This window comes from Phaenicophaeus curvirostris, chromosome 1, assembly GCF_032191515.1.
Source record: "Phaenicophaeus curvirostris isolate KB17595 chromosome 1, BPBGC_Pcur_1.0, whole genome shotgun sequence".
Taxonomy (NCBI): domain Eukaryota; kingdom Metazoa; phylum Chordata; class Aves; order Cuculiformes; family Cuculidae; genus Phaenicophaeus; species Phaenicophaeus curvirostris.
Genome location: NC_091392.1, coordinates 120538822 through 120562567, shown reverse-complemented (window position 1 = coordinate 120562567; position 23746 = coordinate 120538822). Strand labels below are relative to the sequence as shown.

Below are 23746 nucleotides of genomic sequence, written 5' to 3'. Positions count from 1 at the left end.
TTATCTCATCTAAATCTCCCCTCTTTCAGCTTAAAACCATTGCCCCTTGTCCTATCATTGCACTCCTGATAAAGAGTCCCTCTCCAACATTCCTGTAGGCCACCTTGAAGTACTGGAAGGCTAGTATAAGGTCTCCGCAAAGTCCTCCCTTGTCTAGGCTAAACAAGCCTAACTCTCTCAACCTGTCCTCATTTGGAAGGCACTCCAGCCCTCTGGTCATCTTTGTGGCCCTCCTCTGGACTCACTCTAAAAGATTCATGTACTTCCTTTGCTAAGGACTCCATAACTGAATGTGGTACTCCAGGTGAGGTCTCGTAAGAGCAGAGTAGAAGAGGAGAATCACCTCCCTCGACCTGCTGCTCATGCTTCTCTTGATGCAGCCCAGGAAATGTTTGGTTTTCTGGGCTCCAAGTGCACATTGCTAGCTCATGTTGAGCTTCTCATCCACCGGTGTGGAGAGTCTTTACAAAATGTGAAGAGCCTTTACAGGAAAGATAGGAGGAAGTTCAAGTGTAGTGAGAAGACAATCTGCCAACTTTTAAGGCTCTCACTAGTGAAAATGTGTAGTGATGGCCACAGCTGATCATGGCCACACAAGCAAGCATGGGACCAGAAAACTCAAGAAATTTAATATGATGATTAAAAACTGTAATGTCTAACTTACCAATAAGGACATTTCTAGATTGGGTAGTTGTCGCTAAATTCCCTAAAGTCAATGAACTTGACAAGGAAAAACAGTAGAACATGAGATTACGTGTACCTGTGCTGTTAGGCCTGAGACCAAGAGGGTGCACATCACCAAAAGGTACAACGATAAGTAGCAAAAAGCCTTCCCAGAAGCAAGAGGCACTAACTGTGTCCTCATGAAAGGCACAGGGCTGTTGCCTAGGGTCATAAATGTATGTAATGGAAAAGACAAGTCCTGTTCTTGTTACCACCTGTGATGTTTCACAGACCTGAAATTAAGGAACTAAAAGAAGCATTGCAGAAGAGGACAGATAGCATAGGTTGTAGCATACAAAACAAGAGAAGGCTTCATAACAGTGGAGGACAGGAAGAGGGGCAGAAGACGTACCAGGTCTTGTTTTGACCCTTAGATAAGATCGCACACAGCAGGAAGCACCTCAATTCCTTCACAAATCAACTATTTAAGCAGGATTTTATGAGATGCCGAAGGACCAAGGGACACTCCAAACCAGAGCTCTGGCTGGGTTTGCAGGTGAAGGCATCAGCCCTGAAATGCTCACAGCCCTCCTGCAAGGGGACAAGGACCCCAGTAAAGTGCCGTAGCTTGGTGCAGTTCTGCTGGAGGCTCCAGCATGAACAACAAGCACCACAGCTGAGAAAAAGTCCTGAAATAACCTTCTGGAGTGCTTTGAGAGCCAGAAACACTTCACAGCATTATTGTAGGCTCAAGAGATTCTTGCAGGAATTAAAGCATCCATTGATGATGTGCCATGTAGGGGCGGGGAGTGATCAGAATCCCAAATCAAGGAGGACATTGAGGCAGCCAAGAAGATACAACCCAAACCTCAGCAGAGCCAGATGTCAATTCCAGACAATTTAATTATGTTTGGAGAAACTAACCACAAAGGCAGTAAAGCCTGCTGATTACAAGCAACAGTGAATAAGCTGAGAATGAAAGAGGTAAACAGAGAAATTTGGAAATTGCAAAGGAGGTTGAATTAGGTCAGTGTGCTCACACCCAGCGATGCAACTCAAATCACTTACTAAAGAAAATACATTACTCAGGTACAGAATAAGTATGACAGCTAGAGCAGTGAATGTACAAAAAGGGTGAGAGACGGGATCCGAAGCATTTACCAGCATCGCCCTTCACTATTTGCTAATCCTTCCCCTTCAGCCACTACATGCTTATGCTACAGGCCAAATGCAGCTGTAAATAAATAACAGAACTTTGCCAAGCTACTATGACTGTAAAATGTTCCATGGTCTCTGATTCACGTCTTCACAAGTGTCTATTTCATTAGGATGGCCTTGTTTTCACTCTTAAACTGTAATCTTTCAAAAAGTGTGATGTTTGTTGATATGCAGCAGGGACTTAACGTGCTTGGTGAAGCTAAGATGATGATCAAGTGTCCCTGCTTTTGGAAAGCTGCTAAACCAAAAAAAAAGTAATTGAAAGAAAATAAGATGTCCGTAAGGAGAGCAAATGAAGGGAGAGGTGGTGTGTCATCCCAGGAATATGTACTCAAGTCGCTGCATCCTGTAGTGAGCTTTGCAGGACACACAAGTACAATGAACCAGTTTGGAAAGACATACCAGGTCATGTAGGCCACTGTGCAGTTTTTTGATGGTCACCCCCTTGCTCTCAGCATCCTTGTAGAAATTGCTCCTGAACTATCATATTGCCATAGAAAAAGAAAAGGCAGGGAGTAGCACCCTGTCAGGTAACGGTGAGTACCTTTGGGTGTAGGTTGAAAGGTTGGAAAAAGAAAAACATCAATTCAAAGCAGCAGCCAGTTTGCCACCTGATAACTGTCAGTGTGTTTAGCTTGATGAGATACAGTCAAACGATTTGCAGAAAGCAGAAGTCTTCCATGTGAATAAAATAAAGCCTCCTGTACGAAAGGGGAGAGTGAGGAAAGAAACACAGCCAAGAGGGAAAACAACAAATACTCAAAGTAAAAGACAGTGTAATCAATCCCTCTGCATATTGACATCATGGACATCCAATCATTTAGGGAATATCCATTGGAAGTGTGAATACAGTAGTTTCCTGCTGAAAAGGAAAGTGTGAAAGGGGGATTGCGGAAAAGTGTATTGCAATGACTCCAATAGCCAACACTGAAATGCAGAGAAAACAGACAGAAGTCCCACGATGGACAGTGAGAAAGCCTCTTTTCCTACCCTGAAAGGCAGTCAGGTCTGGGTTCTTCACCTCGAGGCAGCTGACTGCGGGGGTCAGATCCCTGCTGCTCTTTGTGGCATCTCAAATACTCCTGCAATGCTCATGCTCAAGCACCTTCGTGATGTTCCCAGGTAAAATAACTCAAGCACAGGAGTGCTGTAGAGTTAACTGAACTATTTACAGACTTTTAATGTAAGATTGTGACTCCTAGATACCCATGGCTTTTTTAGATCCAGTCTGCTCTGGGTGATTGGTATCTGAGCTTTTATTGCAGCCTGACTATCACAGTCCTTTCTAACTACCAAAATCTGACTTCTGAAAGAGCCTCCGCCTGTCCCCCATCTTACTTTAATTTACTAAGCTGTGCCATCTGACAATGGGCTGGAGTTTGGTTTGGTTTTGGTTTGGTTTAGTTTGGTTTGGTTTTGGTTTGGTTTAGTTTGGTTTGAGTTATTCAAGGAGACACAGAGCTGGATGAGTACCCTTAAATCATTATACGTCTCTAAAAGTCATTGCTAGATTTATTTGAATAGGGATTAGCAGGACTAAGAATGTTTTCTTTAAATGAATACAGTAGCCTACAATTTTCAACTGTATTTTTTTCCATTATATTGATTTGTGGTTAAGGGATTTGGTATTTTTTACTACGGTATGAAGAAAGCAGTGAAGTGCTGCTGCTGTGAAAACCAACAGTTGTAGAATGTTGTTTAAGACAGCGATAGAGCATATGCACAAATCTCATTGAAATTCAATGAAAATTGAACTCTCACCCCTATAAGTTGCTTGAAAAGCTAATTTATAGAACTTCCAGAAGTAGCTTTACACACAATTATTATTTCCTATCAAAGATTCTTCATACATTGTAACATATTGTTTTTTGGGGAAAAAAATTAATTGGAAGAGCATTCCTGACACAGCATTACTGATGTTGAAAGGTGTTTCATCCCTTCTGAAAAGTGCTTCAGCTCTTCCCTTGTCTTTGCCTCTCTGAAGTGCTACACTTCAGTTTAGCTACCTGCGGTGCTGGCATCAACAAAGTAGAGAAGGAAACCTGAGTCTGGTTTATCCTCCTATGATCTCAATTCCACCTCCAGCTAAACCATTATTTAATCCTGTGCCCTTCCAAAAAAATAACGGAACTTCTGAGGAGGCTCTAAGGAGCCTTGGAGAAGCCATCCAGATTTCCTTTATAAGAAGGGAATATTTGGAGGGAGAGATGCCTAGTCAGGATAACATGCACATTGCTGCATCACCTTCACGCTTAGCTCATCATAGCTGGCATTAACAGCAGCAGCTGGTGTAGGCTTACTGCATCTGGGGTTGTTCCGGAATCTCGTAGCTATCCTTGCGTCTAACTCAGTGAGATGGACATGGGTTATGTTATTAACTTGCTTTCCCATGAACCCTGGGAAAGCTAAAGAAGCTCCACTCATTTTTTCCCTCTAATCCTTGTAGAGTTTACCCAGGTGTTGATCTGTATACAAGCCCACTACTATTTACTATTTTTACTATTTTTGTCAGGCTTTAGATGTGCTTGGCATCGAACCCCTGAGACAGATTAGGTCAGTGAGCAAGCACTGGCTGCGTGCACCCCTTTCTGCACTTGCTAGCACACCGGTACGCTAACCCAGCCACTAATGCCTTGTTTCTGCAATGGCATTATCTGCATGTTTGCAGGCAAGACCTAAGCCAGGCTGCCAGAAAGGAATGTTTAATTATTTTCTTTCTGCCTCCTGCACAAGGTTCTGCATGAAAACTATAGGATTTTATTCTTCTTGCTGGAGGGAATGGGATGGGGGAAAATGAAGTACTTAGAAATCCTTTTCTTTCCCAATCCCACTGTGTCTGTCCAAATTATTTAGTCATTCTCTGTGCACACTCACTAGGAGAAAAATAGTAATAACAACAACAACAATGACAATAATATTTTAATGAATTACTGTAAAGGCAAACTAATTAGCATGTGCTACAGTACCCTTTCTTTTGCTAAACTGCAGAGGAAACGCTCATGTCTGTGTGCTAACGACAGGTGCGTAATGAGAGCTCAGACTCCTCTTAACAGATAACTACTGCCAACTTTAGAATCTGTAAGGAGTAATATATAAAGCATTCAGTAATATTTTTTTCTCTACCTCTTTGCATATATATCCTCATACATGCATAGACTTCATAGATAACATTTCTGTAAGAATACAAGTCAATATTACCCATCCTGCCCCAAAAGTTAAACTGAATTGCAGCTCGGCAGCAATACTTTCAAAGGCTTTTTGATGGCCACTTCTCTGCCTTTGAACACGTCTTTGACACTGAAGTCCTTGGAAGAGGGGCATTTACAATTACATCTGGGTCTGAGGCATTATCTGGTGCGTGCTCTGTATCTTTTAGGATCTGTGCAATAGCAAATCACTGTACATCTCGTAAAATCAGCTCGGCTGTGCTAACGCATTCACAGCACAACTCCAAACCACACTGATCTCCTTGTATTGACAGGAGATTGGCTTTGGGGTGTCTTATCTACAATAATGCTCACAGTTTGCCTGGTCTAGGTAACAAAACATCAAACTAGATGTATACCATTCAAGTTGTGTTTTCCTTGCTTTAATATGAAAGAAACCTTGATATTTTATGTTGGAGCAGGCATCTATCTGAACGTTTTTGTCTAAAATTTCCTCTCCCTCCACTGATGAGCAGTGTGGCGCAACTGATGTGATTGCCTTTGTCCTATCTAAGAAACAACTGGACTTCAAAAACAGTGAAAAATGTAATGTATTTTGAGAAAATCACTCTAAAAGCAGAAAAAGAATCTTGAAAAGCACTTTGAGATGTAAGCTATTACATAAAAGGTCGACTGTTATTGTTATTACTTTACTCGTCACTACTTTATTCATCATTATTTTTGATAATGATGAAAATACTTCAAAAAAGGTAATCTTTTCTGCTGTGATTCAATCCCATTTTGAAAGCCGAAGTTGTAATCCCTCCAACTCTGTGTTGATTAACTTTGAGTTTGCTAAGGAAGCAAGACTAATTTAATCCATTTGTTGATTTTCAGTCCAGGTAACTTCAACAGTTTTTAAACTCCCTGGTCAATTTAAGGAAATGTGACAGAAGGCCAAAGATGTCCAAAGACAGAAATTTCCTGTGGGTTGCGTGAAAGCAGGAAGGTGGATGGAAAAGTCCTTATTAATATTCCCAGCTGCGGGAAGGTGTACAACGTGAGCGTAACTGCTGTTACACAGTACAAAGTCCTCTTAGGTGCTCAGCCTCAAGCCATGAATCTGTAGCAAACCAGGTCTCACTGGAGCTTGTCTTCAAACACTTCTTTGTTATTCTCTCTTGATAGGGAACCCAATAACCTCTTAAATAAAGATTTGAATTGTAGATGACAATATAGCCTGTGCTAGCACGTAAAATTAAACTTCGGTATTATTCATAGCTCACCAAGCCTACAGGGTGTGGTATGACTTTTCTTGAAAGCTGCCAAGTTTTCCTGGTGGTGGCGTGGCTGTTGCCCTGTTTTCCTGTGCAGTGGCAGAAGTGCTGTGAACACACATTATTGTTTATTATCATTGTTTTAACTCTTTCTGGCTGCTTCTCACTACACAACTCAAGTCAGTTTCTTTTTTGCTTTGCCCCATCATCACCTGCTTTTTAAAGTGCTTGGCATGTGGTTTATGTTCTTCTCTTTCACCCAAGCAGAGCTGACTACCCCCATGACAAGTTCTTGTGCCTGTGAAGACAGATGTGTGGATCTAGCTGGAGAAGAAATATTTACATAACAAAACAAGAAATTATTTCTAAAGCTTCTCTGGAAATTTGTTACCAACAAAGAGATCTTTTCCTAAAGAAATGGTATTCAAAGCTGAAATCTGCCCCTCCCCCATGTTCCTCGTCCCACCCGCCCAACATCAGTTCATGAAGCATGAGGCTTAGCTCTACGTGCTTGGAACTGATTGTGGGGCAGCAAAACTAACGTATCTCTGCCCTCTCAATTTTGGAGGTGACTAGAATTTGCTGAAATTAAAACTAGAACAGAAAGCTTCAGCAAATATTAATTTGTATTTGTAGGAAATTAGGTTGGACTGCATTGCAGGCATTTTTTCATATCTAGTTATAGTTTTAAAAATGTCACAGCCCCAAAGTTTGTAGACACAGCATGCTCTAAATGAACAGGGGAGAATTATTTCAGAAAGTAAACCATAAATTCACACACGTGAGTAACCCCTGTGTGTCTTGACTGAAAGGCTTAGTACAGTGTTTCTGTACTTCCAGTCAACCAGCTGAAATCCTTTTGACTCCAAGGCTCCCCCAATAAACTGCTTGCATATCCTTTAAGGACGCCCTACGCTTGCTGAAATTATGCACCAAATAATTCAGAAGAATGAATAAACGTGAGAAAATCATGACCTACTCATGGACAATTACCAGAGGAGGGGGAGGGCTCGCAAAATTGATTACATTCATTACTCACTGTCACTGAAAGCAATTCACCTGGCTCAGCTCCCAAGCCTCCCTGCGTAAATCACATCCCTTGCAACCCGAAGGAGCCTCATTTGCCAAACAAGTTGAGCCGTGGCAGCAGCGCTCAGCTAATGGCTTCGGCTCCGTCGCAGTTTCAGCGCTAAATCAGGAGATCCGAATGACACTAAAGATCTACTTTTAGGCAACAGCTAATCGGCAAGGGAAGGTTTTCCCAGCGAGCCACTGACAGCTCCTGTGGCCACCAGCGATTTATCCCCTTCCCGTTGCTCTAGACAAACACAGCCTCTCCGGTTAGCTGGGGCTAACCAGCCATTGTGGCACATAAAATATTGATGCAAATTCATGTTAAAAAAAGAAAAAGAGAGAAAGAGAGAAAGAGAGAGAGAAAGAGAGAAAGAGAGAGAGAAAGAGAGAAAGAGAGAAAGAGAGAGAGAAAGAGAGAAAGAGAGAAAGAAAGAGAGAAAGAAAGAGAGAAAGAGAGAAAGAGAGAAAGAGAGAAAGAGAGAAAGAGAGAAAGAAAGAGAGAAAGAGAAAGAAAGAGAGAAAGAAAGAGAGAAAGAGAGAAGAGAGAAGAGAGAAAGAGAGAGAGAAGAGATGAGAAAGAGAGAGAGAAAGAGAGAGAGAGGAAGAGAGAGAGAAAGAAGAGAGAGAGAGAGAAAGAGAGAGAGAAAGAAGAGAAAGAGAGAAAGAGGAGAAAGAGAGAAAGAAAGAGAGAAAGAGAGAAAGAAGAAGAGAAGAGAAGAAGAAGAAGAGAGAAAGAAAAGAAAGAAAGAAAGAAAGAGAAAGAAAGAAAGAAAGAAAGAAAGAAAGAAAGAAAGAAAGAAAGAAAGAAAGAAAGAAAGAAAGAAAGAAAGAAAGAAAGAAGAAAGAAAGAAAGAAAGAAAGAAAGAAAGAAAGAAAAGAAAGAAAGAAAGAAAGAAAGAAAGAAAGAAAGAAAGAAAGAAAGAAAATAAAAGAAAAAACTCTGAAGTTGTTGTAATTCTAGCTGGGCCATAAAACTGGATTTCGTTGGGAGTGCGACATGCGGGAGCGGGCGATGGGCTCTTGCAATCTGGACCCGAGGCACTAGATGGCAAAACAGCGTCATTTTTGGCAGCGCTGCTGCTCCCGGAGCCTGCCCGCAGCACCCTCTCCGCGGAGGGGATGCTGAGCACCCCCTGCCCTGCTGCCTGACCGCCCTCAGAGCACACGGGTCACCTACGACCTTAAAGATCAGATGCGGCTCTTCGATACCGTAGGTGAGGAGACCGTAAAGGCCGGTCTGGATGTATAGGTAGCTTTTTTTTTTTTTTCTTATTACTGCTGCAGGCATTAGTTGTTGGCTCTGCGGTTGCCCTCAGGAGCTCTAGATCCTGTGCAAGACAAACAGTCCTCAGTCCAAAAGAGATTATCCAGCAAATGGGTGGAAAAACTTTTCTCATCTTCTTATTGAACAAAAAGAGATTTACATCTACTAGTCCCATATGGAAACACCTCTCCTTTCAATTTTACATCAGTCTATGCATTGCTTGTTTTAGTATGTGAGGGAAGCTACCACCCATGCAGTTAAGCTGCAAGGATTTTTTATTAGGAGTCCATTGTCCTCGTCCTTGGGTGCAGATAATACCTGTTTATATTAAAAGGAGTTACAGAGAAAAAGTTGGGATGCTTAGGATCCTGTTTTGGACCAAATAAGCAAAATCTTCTAGGCTTTAGTCAAAGAAAACACTGATTTCTGGGCAGGCAAATAGGTTACCTTTCTATTATTTTTGTAAGGGACTTATGGTTATGGTCATGTCAATAAACACGCAACTGCAGCACTATTGTTTATCCCAGTTTAGGGGTAACTTCTGCTCCTACACCATATCTAAGTGTTGGAGTCAAAGAACCAATTTAACTTGGAGATGGCAGCTTTTACACTTTCTTCTGAAGGCAATATCCAAACTGATCTGTTCTTTTAATAATAGGGAACTCAAGAGAGCTAATGGCACAAGCACTGCTCCTCTCCTCTACTGCTGCAAGACAGTGTGTGTATAAGGCTCTGGATGCTAATGGTCATGATGTGACATCCTTGGAGATGTCTTACATGTAACGTCTTTCCTTGGGAACAGGTGAGCCCATATTGCTCACGTGTGATTTCCAAAATGGACTTTCACTGAGAAAGTTTTGCAGAAGCTTTCAGCTGTGTCCCTCCCTTTAATTTCTCTCTCTGTTCTCACAATATTCACTCCTTCCCTCTCTCCCCTGCCTTCAATGAGGTGTTGGTCAGAGTGTCCCATGAATGACATTCCCCTAGGAAGCTCAGCATAACTGTTCATCAAGTGTTGGGGCCAAATAAATTCCCATAAAAAATTTCACTTGGGGATTAGAAGGCAGCAGTAAGCCTGAGTGAGCAGTGTACATCTGGTAACTGAAGGCTGTTTTCTCTTCAGAGTTGAAAGGAGTCATGGTAGTTGCCAAATCCAGATAATTTCTACCTTTAGGATAGGAGAGGTCTTAACATGAAAAAATCCTGCTTTCTGCTAGTGTGGGCTTATGGCAAGTAAGATGTATTATGTTCATCCTTGGCTATTTAAATAACACTGTCTCACTCTGTATAAAACAACTTGTAATATGAATGAAAAAAACCAGCTATGGATCGTGAAGCAAGTGGGAATGGATAATCAATTTTTATCACTAATATTGTATGTAAGACAAATAACTCTGAATGAGTTATGGAAGTCCCTGCTCTGAGCAGATGTGTCTCCTTTCCAAGCAGTCTCATTTTAGCCCAGCCTTAACAACAGAAAAAGTGTTGAGTCAAACACATTATAGCAAAACAAACATTTATTTTCATTGTCCATCATATTTCTTTTCAAAATGTAGGAATGTGAAATTCGCACAGGCGGGCTGGCCATGGGAGGCACAATAACCATGGACTAGAAAAGCCTTTCAGCGTTACAAACATGGGTTCCAATCAAGCTTAAGTAAGTGACAGGTGAAATGGGGCTATTGATTTCAATCTAGTACCGTTTGGCTACAGCAAAAAACTCAGCACAACAGCGTCTGCGCACTTAAAGGGATGCCATCAGCTAAAAGATAATGCTTCTGCTGGAGAACATTTGCAGTGTTATTTATGCCAATTGAAATTACTGGAACAGTTGAGATTTCTAGGGATGAAAGACATCAGAGAGCAAATATACTTTCCCCCACTTGAGGAGGTCTGTTTACTTTGTACTTTTAGCAGTGCTTTCTGCCAGATGTGTGCCCCAAATCTCCTTTCTGGTTCCATGGTGAAGCAGACATTATGTACGCCCACAGGTCAGGGTAGGAAACACATTGTTGTTGAAACTGGTCTGTCAAAGAAAAAGATTCACTTGGAGACAAAAATCCTCTGATGACCAGGTAAGGTCATCATCACCCTCTTCACCAGGCAAGCAGTAAGGTCTATCTGATTTTCCTTTCAGCCCATGCACCCATCTGACCAGCAGCCCACCTGAAAGTCTGCTGAGGACCTTTGGCTACCAGGAGCTGCAGCGAATAGCAATGGTGAAGAACGACAGCGTTGCCCTCCAGTTATGTCACATTGGTCAGGTTCATCTCTGTGGGATTTACACTGATAAATCAGGACCCAAGTCAAAAAGCCTGTGGGGGACAAGGTGATCTTTTTCTGCCTTTCTGTTCCCATGAGTAATTTTGTGTTGTTCAGAGCAGACCTTTGGTTAAAGTCTGGTACATACATGATGGTCAAGGATATATTTCCTGAGACACTGATAAAGAGAGAAGGCAGAGCTTTACATGAAACGAAATACAACTGTTGGACCGTAAAACCTACCATGAGGCAGCACTGTCAGGTGTACTTCCTGAGATTCTTCGTAACTTCGCATTGAAAAAACTCTGGATACCAAATGGAGAGAGGTACATTGACAGCATGGGATGGAGTGTGTGGTGCAGAGGTCCTTGAGCTACTCCTAGGCAAGCTGGCACCCCTGTGCAGTGTAGTGCAGCACCACACAGAGACAGGAGCACACACCTCGAAAGCAGTCAAGCCCTCCTAGTGCAGCAGTTTGTACCATCCTTACACCGAGGGCAAAGGTCCACACCAACGCAGCTGGGCTGCTCTCCATCACAGTGACATGTCAAGTCCAACCAAGAAGGGGTGTGCCGCAGGCCCTGCTCCTGCAAGAGGGCCCCTACAAGTCCTTGAAGTAAATGCAGTGCCCAAGGTCGTTTCTCCTTGCAGTCGAGAATAAATAAGAAGTCAGCCCTTACCTTGCCTGAGAGGTAGCAAGGGTAGAGCTGCAAGTGAGGTGTGCTTACAACTCCATTGCGAACTTGTGAGATCAGACCTTAAGCATCCTATTTCAAAAGATACCAGCGTGCACCATCAGGACTTGATTTTTAAATACCTTGGTGCTCTTTTGGGAGCATAAGCCAGGTCTATGGGTCTCAGGAATGAGCACGAGGATCTCTGTGTAAACCCTCACCTTCACTGTGACTGCTTAATGCCCAAGGTTATTGAGGACTTCGGACCGTAGCAGGAGTCAGAGTCAGGGTTAAAATGCAAGAGTTTCTCACTCCCACACTGCTCTTTTATCTTTCCCATCTGGCTCCCGGTTCACCTCTCCTGCTCTGTCTAAAGATACAGCAGGACCCAGTGGGAGGCTGTGTGGCTGCCCTCTAAGTTTCCTTATATTGGGGTATTTGTGTCAGAAGTTTGGCATCACCAAAAGTAATTTTGAGTAATTTTATAGTTCTAGGTCAATAAAATGATTATCATCATAAAGGAACCAAAACATGCACTGCTTCATTTGCTACAGTGGACCTTTTCTTACCCATGTATGTAAAATGTGCAGTTTAGAATGATTCTTAATAGCCCTACATTTCCAGATTCACATTTTTAATTAAACAGCATTTCCTTTCTTTTGTTTCTAAATGAGCATGCAGTGCTTTTTAAATCTCACAGACCTCCACAGCTGGAACATCTCAAACCTGGTAGCTGCAAAGCTCCACTTTTGCTGCAAAGAAGAAAATATCAGAGAACAGTGAAAGAGCGTAACTTACAGCAAGCTACCTCTCCGTGCAGGTATGTTTTTATATAAATTTCATATAAAAACATTGTATCAATTCGAAGTCTCTTCATAGTGACCCAGCTTCAACATTATCTGAAGATTATGTTCATCCCTTATTTAGTGAGGCTGTTTGTCAGTTTAGGGAGTGAATAGAATGAAACTCACCCTGAACCTGGAAGAACTAGGATGAATATAAAAAAAATTCTGGTAGTACTGTCTCCAATGTTCTATGGAGTAGTAGTATGCAATATGCATTTTCTTACACACATAAGAAGGTTGTACTCCTGATGCTGTTTTGAAAATGACCTTAAAACACATGCAATAATCTGTTGATATATTGATATATATCGCTGTAGTTTCCTTGATGCTGTGGGAAGTCAAAAATCCACTGATGGAAGAGATCCCTTTTGGTGCCTTAGACTGTTGAACACTGTCTGTCTCTCCTCTGAAATCACCATTTACTGTAGTTTGAGGCAAGGAATGTAGTTAAGGATTTTTTACTAACTTTCCTTAGGTGTGACCCGGGCATGATGAGTACAAGGAGTCTGCTGATTTACCTTTCACTTGGAAGCTGAAGAGGAGACAGCTTTTGTTCTGAACTCTGCTCAGCCCTTCACCCCGTGGTAGTGATGGGGAGTCTGGCAGCTCATCTGCCCGCTCCCATTTCTTCCTGGAGGCACCACGTTGTATATCCCTCATGAGCCTGACCACAGCTTTCAGAAACGTCCAATAAATCAACAGTTAAAAGGGAAAAGTAGACATGGGGAGCAGGTGCTTATTATCTGTGCATCTCTGGAGAAGAATAACCCACAGTGTATTTCCATGCCCATTTGAAATGGAATATGACCATGACCCTGCAAGTGGCTCTGCTTGAATTGTTCCTGGCATCATGTTTTACTCCTAATATTTTCATTGTCTGCCTCCACCAGTTTTACCTCCCACTGTAGCATTAATTTTGTATGTGAATATGGAGGCTGTGCTTTAAATAATACAGCATATGCTTTTTATTTGCCATGTAGAATAATATTTTTTCGGCTGATTTATGTTCCACCTGGACAAAATTATTTTTTATGATGGGTTTATTTCATTTGCTCCCACATCCCCAAATGGGGGTGGGGAAGAAATCTTGTAAACCGCCAATAATGATGGACATAGAATGCTTTGAAACACAAATTTACTGCAAAAACAGATTCTCTCCAACCATGCAAATGAAAAAACGCTATTGTAATAACTTCAAGCTTGCAAATGCATGGTACTACAGGAGAGAGTAATCTTCAGGCTATTGTATCATCCCCTGCACAATGCTGGGAGCATGAAGAAATTCACTGACAGCTATAAGCTATTCCAACAGAACAAAATTACACATATGGCTAGTGCATGGATTTAATTTAGCTCTTTTCAGAACTTCATCAAGAAACAAAGTCAGGACAAAACCCTATGGTCTTTCGGTCTGCAGATTTGCCACAGAACTTCATAGGCTAAGCTGCCAAATCTGCCTCATTTCCAGTTTCAAACAGATAATCTGAGTTTCGGTAACAGCAAAAAAAAAGTATTATGTACCTTGTTTTGAGTTTTACAATCCTGGAACAGACTGGCAGTATTTTTATGTTAATCTATCACCTACAGAAATACTCATAGTGAACAGATTTATTAAAATAAAAAAAAAAAAAACACCAAAACCCATATGTAATCCTTAGCACAACTTCGTTCTGATTTTGCCTTCCAGCTTTCAGTGCTTTTTTGTAAAGCAACTAAATATTAATCATAGAAATCCATAATAGTCATAGCAGTTGAAAAGCTCTGATTCTATTTTTGGTTGTAATAGTTGTCTTTAAGCATACATCCTCCAGTCAAAACCACATTGTAATAGGAGTGCATATAATAAGGACACGTAACGCCTCCACATCAGCTCTGAACTGCCGAGCTGGGAAAAGTAGGATATTCTTTCAGAGCAGCTTCCCTTTTAATGCTGAATGTAACAAGAAGAGATAGGACGTTCACAGGAAAATCCTGCTGCCTCTAGTCCCACTCTAACTCCCCATCAGACAGTAGAAATCCAAGCTGATGTCTCCCCCTTGGCATCTTCTGGCAGCAACTGGAAGATTTGTTGCCATGCGGGCCCTTTTCTACACGCACAAAGCTTTGCTCCAGCCCCTTGTCCTGCCACGTCCCTAACTCTTTCTCCATCAACTAGCACGAAAAGCTTCAGTGAAGGCAGGCCACCTTTGTTGTGCTCCACCTTCTCCTCTTTCTGAGCACTGAGAAGAGCGTAAAATTTATCAACAGCAAGTTAGGCATTGAAAATCAGGTCACTGGTTTAAAAGGAGGAAATACAAGCTGTAGGATGGATGCGTGTTATATTTGTTTCACCATCGTCCCAGCCCCAGGCCTTTCAAACGAAACCAGAGCTCCTGTTCTTCCACGAACTCCTCGGGTTGAAGGCAGCTCCTGCAGAAATCACAAGCCTGCAGATGTGAAGGGAAACGAAAACAGTATTTAAAAAAGCTACAGTAGATGGTGCTAGTGAGGTGCAGAAGACACCAGCTAGTCATTTGAGGATACCTGCAAGATTTACCCCTAAGCTAAGCGGTTTAGAAAATGTGCAATTTAGATTTATCAGTTCAGAAGGGAGATTCAGATAAAAACAGTTGAGCTGGTGAGATTATTAAATGCAGAACCCCATGCTGAGACAATGCTCACCTTACTATACGTGCTGACAAAGTGAAAATAGGGCGCTGACACCCACTCCTGCTTCACCCAAGTCAACAATGAAGGGAAGCTGCTGCAGGGTGAGTGGAGGTGAGAGGCCAGGCTGCAGGCAGAGATCTTCCCTCACTATGGAATTTCTCCTGGGAGCTTACGGTTTCACCCTTCCTGCTTGTTGGGATGCGGATAACAGAAGCAGCAGGAATGCTGCAGGTTATGGTCAGAGCGGGAAGCGCAGATCGGTATTTCCCGATGTCAGCCCCCGTGTATCAAACCGTTAATGTCACAGAAAGGTGGTCTTGTGTATTTAATTTTATCACGCGGAAGAACTCTGATATATGCTGCGCTCGGTTCACCGCTCCCGTGCAGATTTACTCGGCGTTTTAGCATGCGTGCTGCCTCGCTGACAGAGATTAAAGGCTCTCCTTAGAGCCTCAGGTATTACGCTCAAATGTATAAATCAGGGCTTAATATATAATATTTGTCCATAAAAATCTATCATAGTGGCATTCGTTTGGCTACCTGCATATTAAATACCATTACAGAAAGGCACGAGTTTACTGATAATTATTTTGCTGCGCCAATAAGGTCTCCTGCCATCCTAAACAGAAATCTTTTCTGCCAGAGCACAGGCAGGGCTGCAGCGAGGAAGGGGTGGATTTTGCTAATGCCATTTATGACCCCACACGTGCCCTAGCCATGTGGAGCTGCAGTGGGAACCCGCTTGCAGGCCAGCCCCAGGCTCTGGCTTACCAGCACTGGCCAGGCAGGGCAGGGATCGTGGTGAAGATGACACCGCGAGCCTCTAAAGGAGAAAATTGCATGATGTATCACCACTCACGAGCACCCGCCAGAGAGCTGTTCAGAGTGAGATTACAGTCTCAGAGGAGACTCTCATGCCTCTCAGTCACAGGGTTACTACGATGATGCAGTTGCAGCTTGTATGCAGGAGGTACGAGGGATTTAAATGATGGCTGGAAAGGAGAACTGGATCAAACCTTCACAAACCCTATTCAGATTAACCCAGATTCCTGAGTATGCAGCTTTGAGGGACTTGAAAAAAACCAAATTGATTCTTTTCCCTTGAACAGAAGAAGAAAAATGGGAGGGAGGGGATAAAGTTTATACTTTGGCCACGAGTTTACATGCAGCATTTTAGACTAAAGCGAAACAAAGCTCCTCAAAATAGGAGTTCATGCAGTCCAGAGGTCTTGATCCTACTCAGGCAAATTCCATACTGTCAGAGCTATATGGAATTATCTGCATTTGCTGCTGACTTATAGAGATGTAAGGGAGACAAAATCAGACTCAGTCACAGTATTTCCACCCCCCCCCACCCCCTTTATTGTTTTCATATTCAAGGTTTGGGTTTTTTTTATTTTTCTTGTAAATTCCTATTATTAACACAGGAGAAAAAAATATCCTTGGGATCCCTGGCGCATCCTTGGAATGGCTGCAGCCTCATCGTGGATGACTAGACAGCCGCCACTGTGCCACATAATGAGAAGCACACACATTGCACCGGGAGATACTAATGAGGGAGCTACAGCCCCCTTAGCCCTCTCCAGTAAATCCGTGTCTGCAAGCCATGTTTTATTTATCAGGCTTATTATGGCAGCGCTAAGGAGCCATTTGAAAAGGGTCGCCGTTGTCCTGGGCACTGCACAATGCAGTGCCTGCTCCGATCATCTTCCAAAGGAAACAGATGAAGCTGGCAAAAGGCAGGGGAGCGGGATGCTATGCAAATGCCGTGTGCATAATGCCATGGCAGCACTTGTCCCATCGATTCCTCCAGGGGAGGTTTCCAGCCTGTTTTGACCCCCTGGTGCTAGCTGAGCGCTGCTTAGGAGGAATCCTAGGCCCTTAAAATACACAGTGGCTGGTGAATAGATTGAAGCTGAACTTGGGATGATTTCCAGGAATGCTTCTGAGGAAGCAAGGATTTGGCAGGCTTGGAGAGACCCAGGTGCAACCTGCAGGAAGGGGTGACTCAGAGGGGCTTCACAGGAGCCACCTGAGATGGCCGACTCTCCACCCAGCACTGCTCCCTGCTCCTGCTTTTCCCATGCTTTTCACCGTGCACACAAAACACTGCTCAGCTGCGGAGAGATGTGACGCCACGGAGCCCTTGTTGTGCTGCTTCTGGCAGCAGGCAGTCTCGCTCAGATTTGCATGTGTGCCAGAGGGAAAAGGGATTTACGATCGCTGCTTCCTTCTCCAAACGTTCCCTTCCTGACCTCTCTGCACGCCTTCCCAGAGGTTTCTGTCCACTTTGGAGAATTGCTTCACTTGCAGAAGACCAACAGAAGCAGGAATAAAAGGCAGCTAAGTGAAAGATAAAAAAGCGATGAGTAAATCTTTGCAAAAGTTATACCGCAGATCTCAGCAGGACTCAGACAAATTGGTCTACATTCCTTTAACATATTAGATTTCTACTTACCCTGATCATTACCACATTAAGCTACAAGGGCTCATTATATGAAACTCATGGAGAGGAATCAATTAAGACGATAAATTTACCTACATTCCTTCTGGATGAGAAATGATGGGTTTTCTCGGTTCAGAGCCTAGTAGAACTGGACTTGGTTTCAGCAAGAGAAAGGAGGAAAGAGAAGTGTTAAATGAGTGCATTGTACGGCAACCCAAAATGGTGGAAGCCATTCAAATGTTTGAGAAAAAATGTATGTCAAATAGGAACAGAAAGAAATGGCTCCGTTTCTCAGGCTGAACTATCATCTGCCATGTCACATCGACAACAAATTACGAGAGGAAGTGAAATTCTCAAGAGATGTTGCTCTTCCAAGGCCGTTCCAAACGGTGTTCCCAGGCTTCAGAAAGCAACACTAAACATTTGCACATATTTATCACTTTTCACCCACACAAGATCTCATCTTATTTTGCAAACACTGTGCAGCAGAACAACTTCCTAACAACCAAAGTGTAGCTATTGGTGGCCTGCAACATGCCAGTGACGGCTAATTCATGCCAGCATGCAATCCTGGGAAAACTGTTAACAAAGGTGGCTTGTTATTCTGTTGCCTCTGAGGAGAGAATTTAGATAGGCCTTGCAAATGTTATGAAAACCCATGCAAGTTGACAGAATCATCTGTCTTTTCTTGAAAATTACTGCGCAGCTGCTAGTGTTGCCGGAGGAGACAGGCCACTAGCAGCATTGTTCCTACAGCTAGTGTTTGTAGCACTAACCTTAGTGCTGCTGTGGCTAAATACTGATGTACAGCTAAGTTAACTAGTAAATAGTAGTAATAGCTTGGTAACAGTAATAGCTGAATAGTAACAGCAATAGTTCATCCCTGTTCTTCTTCAGGAGTCAGCCACAGAAAGAAGGCCCTCATCCACAAAGAGCTGAACACCATCAGCTCTCATTCACTTTAGGGAAAATTAAAGGGCTTTAGCTAATATAGTAGCTTATATATGACTCCTCCTTTCCTGAACAGCAGTACCAAATCTATTCAAATGGAAAGGTGTTTTCACTCCCACACTGCTGGGCTTGTATGTCAGGAGCACTCCATCTACTTGAGGAGCTTGATAGAGACTACCTTTGACTGTCATGGTTTTGGTTTCCTTATCTAGTACCCTGTGCTGGGTGAAGGTAAGACTTTACACCTTCTTAGACTGCCAGATAGGACGTGCAAGCTTCCTTATTGCTCAGGACATGAGATAAGAGGTTTCCAGATGATTCCCTTTCCAGGCGCTACATGGCGACGACAATCTGATCATTCTGAAGACGAAATATTTTAAACAAATGCTGCTTGCATATATAAGTTTGTGCCAGAAATGGATCATCTTTTCTTAACAGGAGAAGAAAAAGAAAAGTGTCATTTCCTTTTCTGTTGTGCGCACTGCCGTAGCAATTACATATCACCACAGTTAGAAGAAATGCACGTTCCTTTATTTCGTTCTAACCACAGCGCAATCAAACCCACTCAGGCTTGTGTTAATGATATACATTATACGTACCAAAGACATTTACACTGCATATCAAAATTGATCAGAACATAAGGAAGTTAAAAAAAAAAAAAAAGCCAATTGCCTTATGCTGTGAAGTTTGACATGCATATGACCTATCGCAGTCGAATGAGTTCAACACTTGCCTGCGCAGGCTACAGCATTTCGTGCTGTGCTAAAATGAGGTAACACTTAGAGCCAAAAGGTAGATGCTCCATTTACAGTGGAAGCAGACTGCGTCGCTATACATTTTGGGAAACAAAAAGGACAAGTGAGGGTGAAAACAACGTTGTGTTCGGGTCGTAATTTGCAGTTTATCATCGCATTGAAGACATGGTGTTCCTTGTCTGCTGCTTTTCCTAGGACTACATTCTTTCTGTTTGCAGCTTGAAACTGGGTTATTTCTGTCAACCTTTTCTCCTCCTCAGGCAGTACGTCGTAACCACAACTAAAGTCTTCAGTTTTAATTTGTTCAGACGCTTAATTGTTTTGTTTTAACTTGGACAGGAAAGTAGCACAATGAAGCAATTCCTCTAAAGATTTATCTCTTTTTTTCAATTTATTGAATGTTCTGAATGCACTATATTTCATGTAAGACAGCAAAACTGTTAATGGTGTATTAATGACACGCCGTGTCTATATAAAGATGCAAATATATGTTGTGGTTGGTTTTCTGGCCTGGTGAGACTGTTTGTTTTTTTTCTGTAGTGAATTATCTATGAGCAGATCAGAACTTTATACCAGTGCCGTATATCACTGCTGCTTAACCTCACACATTTGATGATCTGAGGGCTGAAGCACCTCTGCCGTAAGAACAGGCTAAGAGAGCTGGGGTTGTCCAGCCTGGAGAAGAGAAAGCTCTGGGGAGACCTTACAGCAGCTTTCCAGTACCTGAAGGGAGCTACAGGAAAGCTGGGGAGGGACTTTTTACAAGGGCATGGAGTGATAGGACGAGGGGGAATGGCTTTAAATTGGAGTAGGAAGATTTAAATTAGACATAAGGAGGAATTTCTTCACCACGAGGGCGGTGAGGCTCTGGCACAGGTTGCCCAGGGAAGCTGTGGCTGCTCCATCCCTGCAGGTGTTCAAGGCCAGGCTGGATGGGGTCTTAACCAGCTTGATCGAGTGGGAGGTGTCCCTGCCCATGGCAGCGGGGGTTGGAGCTGGATGCGCTTTCAGCCCCCTTCCCCCCCAGCCCTTCCTGCGATCTGCTGGGCTCCTCGCAACCTCCATCCCGGCGCGCGGCGGCCCCGCCCCCCGCCCGGGCTTCCCCCTTCCGCCTCTCGCAGTTGGTTGATCCGTTGCCGCGGCAACGCGCCCCTCGCGCCCCGCCCCCTCCCCCGAGCCGTGCTGCCCCACGTGACCCGCGGCGGCCGTCGCAGCCGGCTCGCCTGTTACCGGGGCTGGCCGGGGGTGAGGGGAAGGAGGAAGGGAGAAGGAGGGAGAGAAGCGGGGTTTGGGGTGGGGGGGGTGAAGTGTTGTTTCCCATTGGCCGCCGCCCGAGGCTCGCTGATTGGCAGCGGGCGCGGAGCCGATTGGCTGAGCCCGGAGGTGAGGCCGTGGGGTGATGGCCGCTGCCCGGGCGACCCCTCCGCGGCGCTGGCCGGTAGCCAAAAGGCCGCCCGCACACAAAGGGGAAGCGCCTGCTGCCCCTCGGGGCTTGAGGGGGAGCCTGGCCGGGCTGAGCCCCCGCCCCCCATCCCTTACACCGAGGCACGCGGAGGGGCGGGGCCGGGCTCCACGCGCCCCGCGCGCCCGGCAGCCAATGAGCGGCGCGGGCGAACGCGGGCAGCACGCGGGGCCCGCGTGTCCCCCGCCGCCCGCCCCGCCAATCGCGGCGCGCGGGGCCCCGCCCCCGCCGGCCACGCGCTGCACCGGGGGGGAAGGTTGGGGGGGGAAGTGAGGGGGGCGCGGCCGGGGCCGCTCGTTCTGCACCAAAGCGGGGAGCGGGGACGGGGGGGGAGCGCCTCTCGCCGCCCTCGAGTTACCCGGCGCTCGGGAGGTCGGGGGAGGGTGTCTGCAATCGCCGGTCCCTTTTCGCAGGGTGCGGGGGGGCTGCCGCTCGGGAGTGGCCGGAGAACACGGTTCCCCGGGGCCGCAGTTTGCGCCGCGAACGCCAAACCCACGCCGCGGGGTCCCACGCGGGGAGCGGGGAGGCTGGAGGAGTGCGATGCTCGGGGAGGAGGGATGCTCGGGGAGCGGGGATGCTGGAGGATGCCCTCCCCGCCGCCGTGCCCTCCCCCGGTGCGGGGCGAGAGGCGGAGCCGGCGCGGCTTTATCTGCCGCGGCGGCGCCGGGGGTGGCACTGGGGAACACCTTGTTTGAAGATCGGCGCTATAAATACGGCGCCGGGGATGGGAGCGCGGGCACGGGTGGCGGCGGGCTGACAGCGCGGCGGGGAGCGGCTCCGGAGCTCGGTGGGTGCCTCCTTTCCCCCCCGCTCGGCTGGGTCATCCCGGATTTTCATTTACCTGCGCGGCTCCTGAGAGGAGATGCAAGGGAGGAGGGGGCGCGCACGCATTCTGCCTCTTTTTACGCGGAGGGGAGCGGTGTAGCGGATCCCGGATTGCCGGCGGAAGGCAAGGATGGGGTGGGAAGGCGAAGAGAAAGGATGGGAAACCTGGAAAAAAAAAAAAAGGAGACGGGGCCGCGGATGGAGGTGGCTGCGGTGGGGCAGGAGGGGACGGCGCCAGCGGAAGGCAGGATGGGGGGTAGGAAGGCGAAGAGAAGGGACGGGAAACCTGCAGACAGGGGATGGGGCGGCGGATAAAGGCGTTGGGGGAGGAGGGGACGGGCTGGGCCGGGAGGGCGGGCTGGGGGCAGGGAGGGACGCAGCCCCTAACCCGACGCCGCTCCCGGCAGGACTCTGCTCGCCAGCAGCCGCCGAGCCCATCCCGCGGCGGAGGGCGGCCGGGTGCGAGGAGGAGGAGGAGGAGGAGGAGGAGGAGAAGGAGAAGGAGAAGCCCCGCGGACCGAGCGTGCCTCGGCTGAGCTCTCCCCCGCCGGCACGATGCAGATCTGCGACTCGTACAGCCAGAAGTACTCGCTGTTCAACGCCATGAACCGGTTCATCGGCGCCGTGAACAACATGGACCAGACGGTGATGGTGCCCAGCCTGCTGCGGGACGTGCCGCTGCTGCTGGAGGAGCTGGACGCGGCCGGAGCCGTCTGCCCGCCGCGGGACGCCGCCCTGCCACCCGCCGACCCCGGCGCCTTCTTCTCCCGCAGGGACATGTACAGCCACTACATGCTGCTCAAGTCCATCCGCAACGACATCGAGTGGGGCGTGGTGCAGCCGGCCGCGGGCGAGGAGGCGGCCCGCAAGAAGGACAAGCTGGGCGGCGGGGCCGCCGAGGAGGGCGAGGGGGAGGAGGACCTGGAGAAGCAGTTCCACTACCACCTCAGCGGACTCCACTCGGTTCTCTCCAAGCTCACCCGCAAGGCCAACGTCCTCACCAACAGATACAAGCAGGAGATCGGCTTCAGCAGCTGGGGGCAGTGAGCTGGGGGGGAGCGGGGCAGGAGGGGCGCTGCCCGGCCTTTCCTGAGCCCTTCGGGACTGCGGCCGCTTTGCTGCCAACGCACAAGCGAGAGAGAGGTGTAAATTAATCGATACTAGTTTATTAATTTTTTTTTTTGTCTCCCGCTCCTTTTTTCTTTTTTTTTTTTTTCCATTTTATATTGTACGGCTGCCGCGCCTCCCTCCGAGTGGGAAGCCCGAACCCGTACGAGGAGGTGGCGGAGCTGGCAGATAAATAAGGAGGCTCAGCACAAGCCGATGAACTTAACGAAACAGGCATAAAATTGCTTCTCTTACCCGGGAGGGGACCCAAGTGGGCTAAGGAGCGTGCCTCTGTCGCGGGACGGATGACAGATCCCACGGTTGTACATGTACTGGAGTTTATTTAAAAGGTTTTTTTTATTCAGATGTAGAGTATATTCTAAAATAAATGCAAATGTATTAACTAAAAGTGACTTAAAACTTTTCGGTATGAAATACATTTCTTTAATTAAACGATACTTTTAACATCTGGAATTCTTCTGTTGTGCTAAGTTATTTCCAGAGCTGCCTTACAAGACACAGAAATCTCTCCATGTGCAAGAGAGGGTTTTTCGTGCCTTTTTTTTTTTTTTTCCCAAAGGGAGCGGTTAGGTAGTGATGATAACTCTGCGTGTCTAAAGTGGATGAATGGCTGTATTCACTGCACCATACGTGGCCTGAGTTTTTCGGTAAAACGTTGCTGACGAGACGGTCCAGTTGCTGTGTGTGAATGCTGGCGTGAAGGTCAGTGCCTCTTTAACAAAAGCCGAGAAGATCGAGTCATGGAGCTTGGAGCGATGCCTAGGAATGACTTGCTTTTTATGGGAAGTATCTTAATGTACTGTAGGGAGCTCTTTTTTCCTCCCTCCGAATAGGCCTGGGATACTTGCCTCCCCCATCTCTTGCATTAGTTTCTTTCCTCTGTAACCCTCCTTGGATATTGGGAATTAATTTGGTCTATGTTATTCAAATTGTAGTGATTTCTTTCTGTGTTACATTTTTCCATCTGCTGAAGTAACGTGCCTTGGAATTGGGTCTATATCATGTTCTAATATTAAAAGTGTACTTACTGATTACAATATGATGTGTGCATATCACAGAGGATAACCATTTAATAAATATATGTGTCCTTCCATAATGTATGAAGTT

At 45.7% G+C, this 23746-nt stretch overlaps 1 protein-coding gene across 1 annotated transcript; it reads left to right on the top strand.

Annotated features, from left to right (window-relative positions):
* Window positions 1-21310: 21310 nt before the first annotated feature.
* On the top strand, window positions 21311-23092 carry MID1IP1 (MID1 interacting protein 1). The gene is made up of 2 exons (XM_069873199.1): window positions 21311-21473; window positions 21919-23092. The coding sequence occupies exon 2, from the start codon at window positions 22067-22069 to the stop codon at window positions 22556-22558; it is 492 nt and encodes a 163-aa protein (XP_069729300.1). The 5' UTR covers window positions 21311-21473; window positions 21919-22066; the 3' UTR covers window positions 22559-23092.
* Window positions 23093-23746: the final 654 nt, after the last annotated feature.

Excerpts from the sequence above, each read along its gene's own strand:
- MID1IP1 (XM_069873199.1), top strand. The coding sequence starts at position 22,067 with ATGCAGATCTGCGACTCGTACAGCCAGAAGTACTCGCTGTTCAACGCC.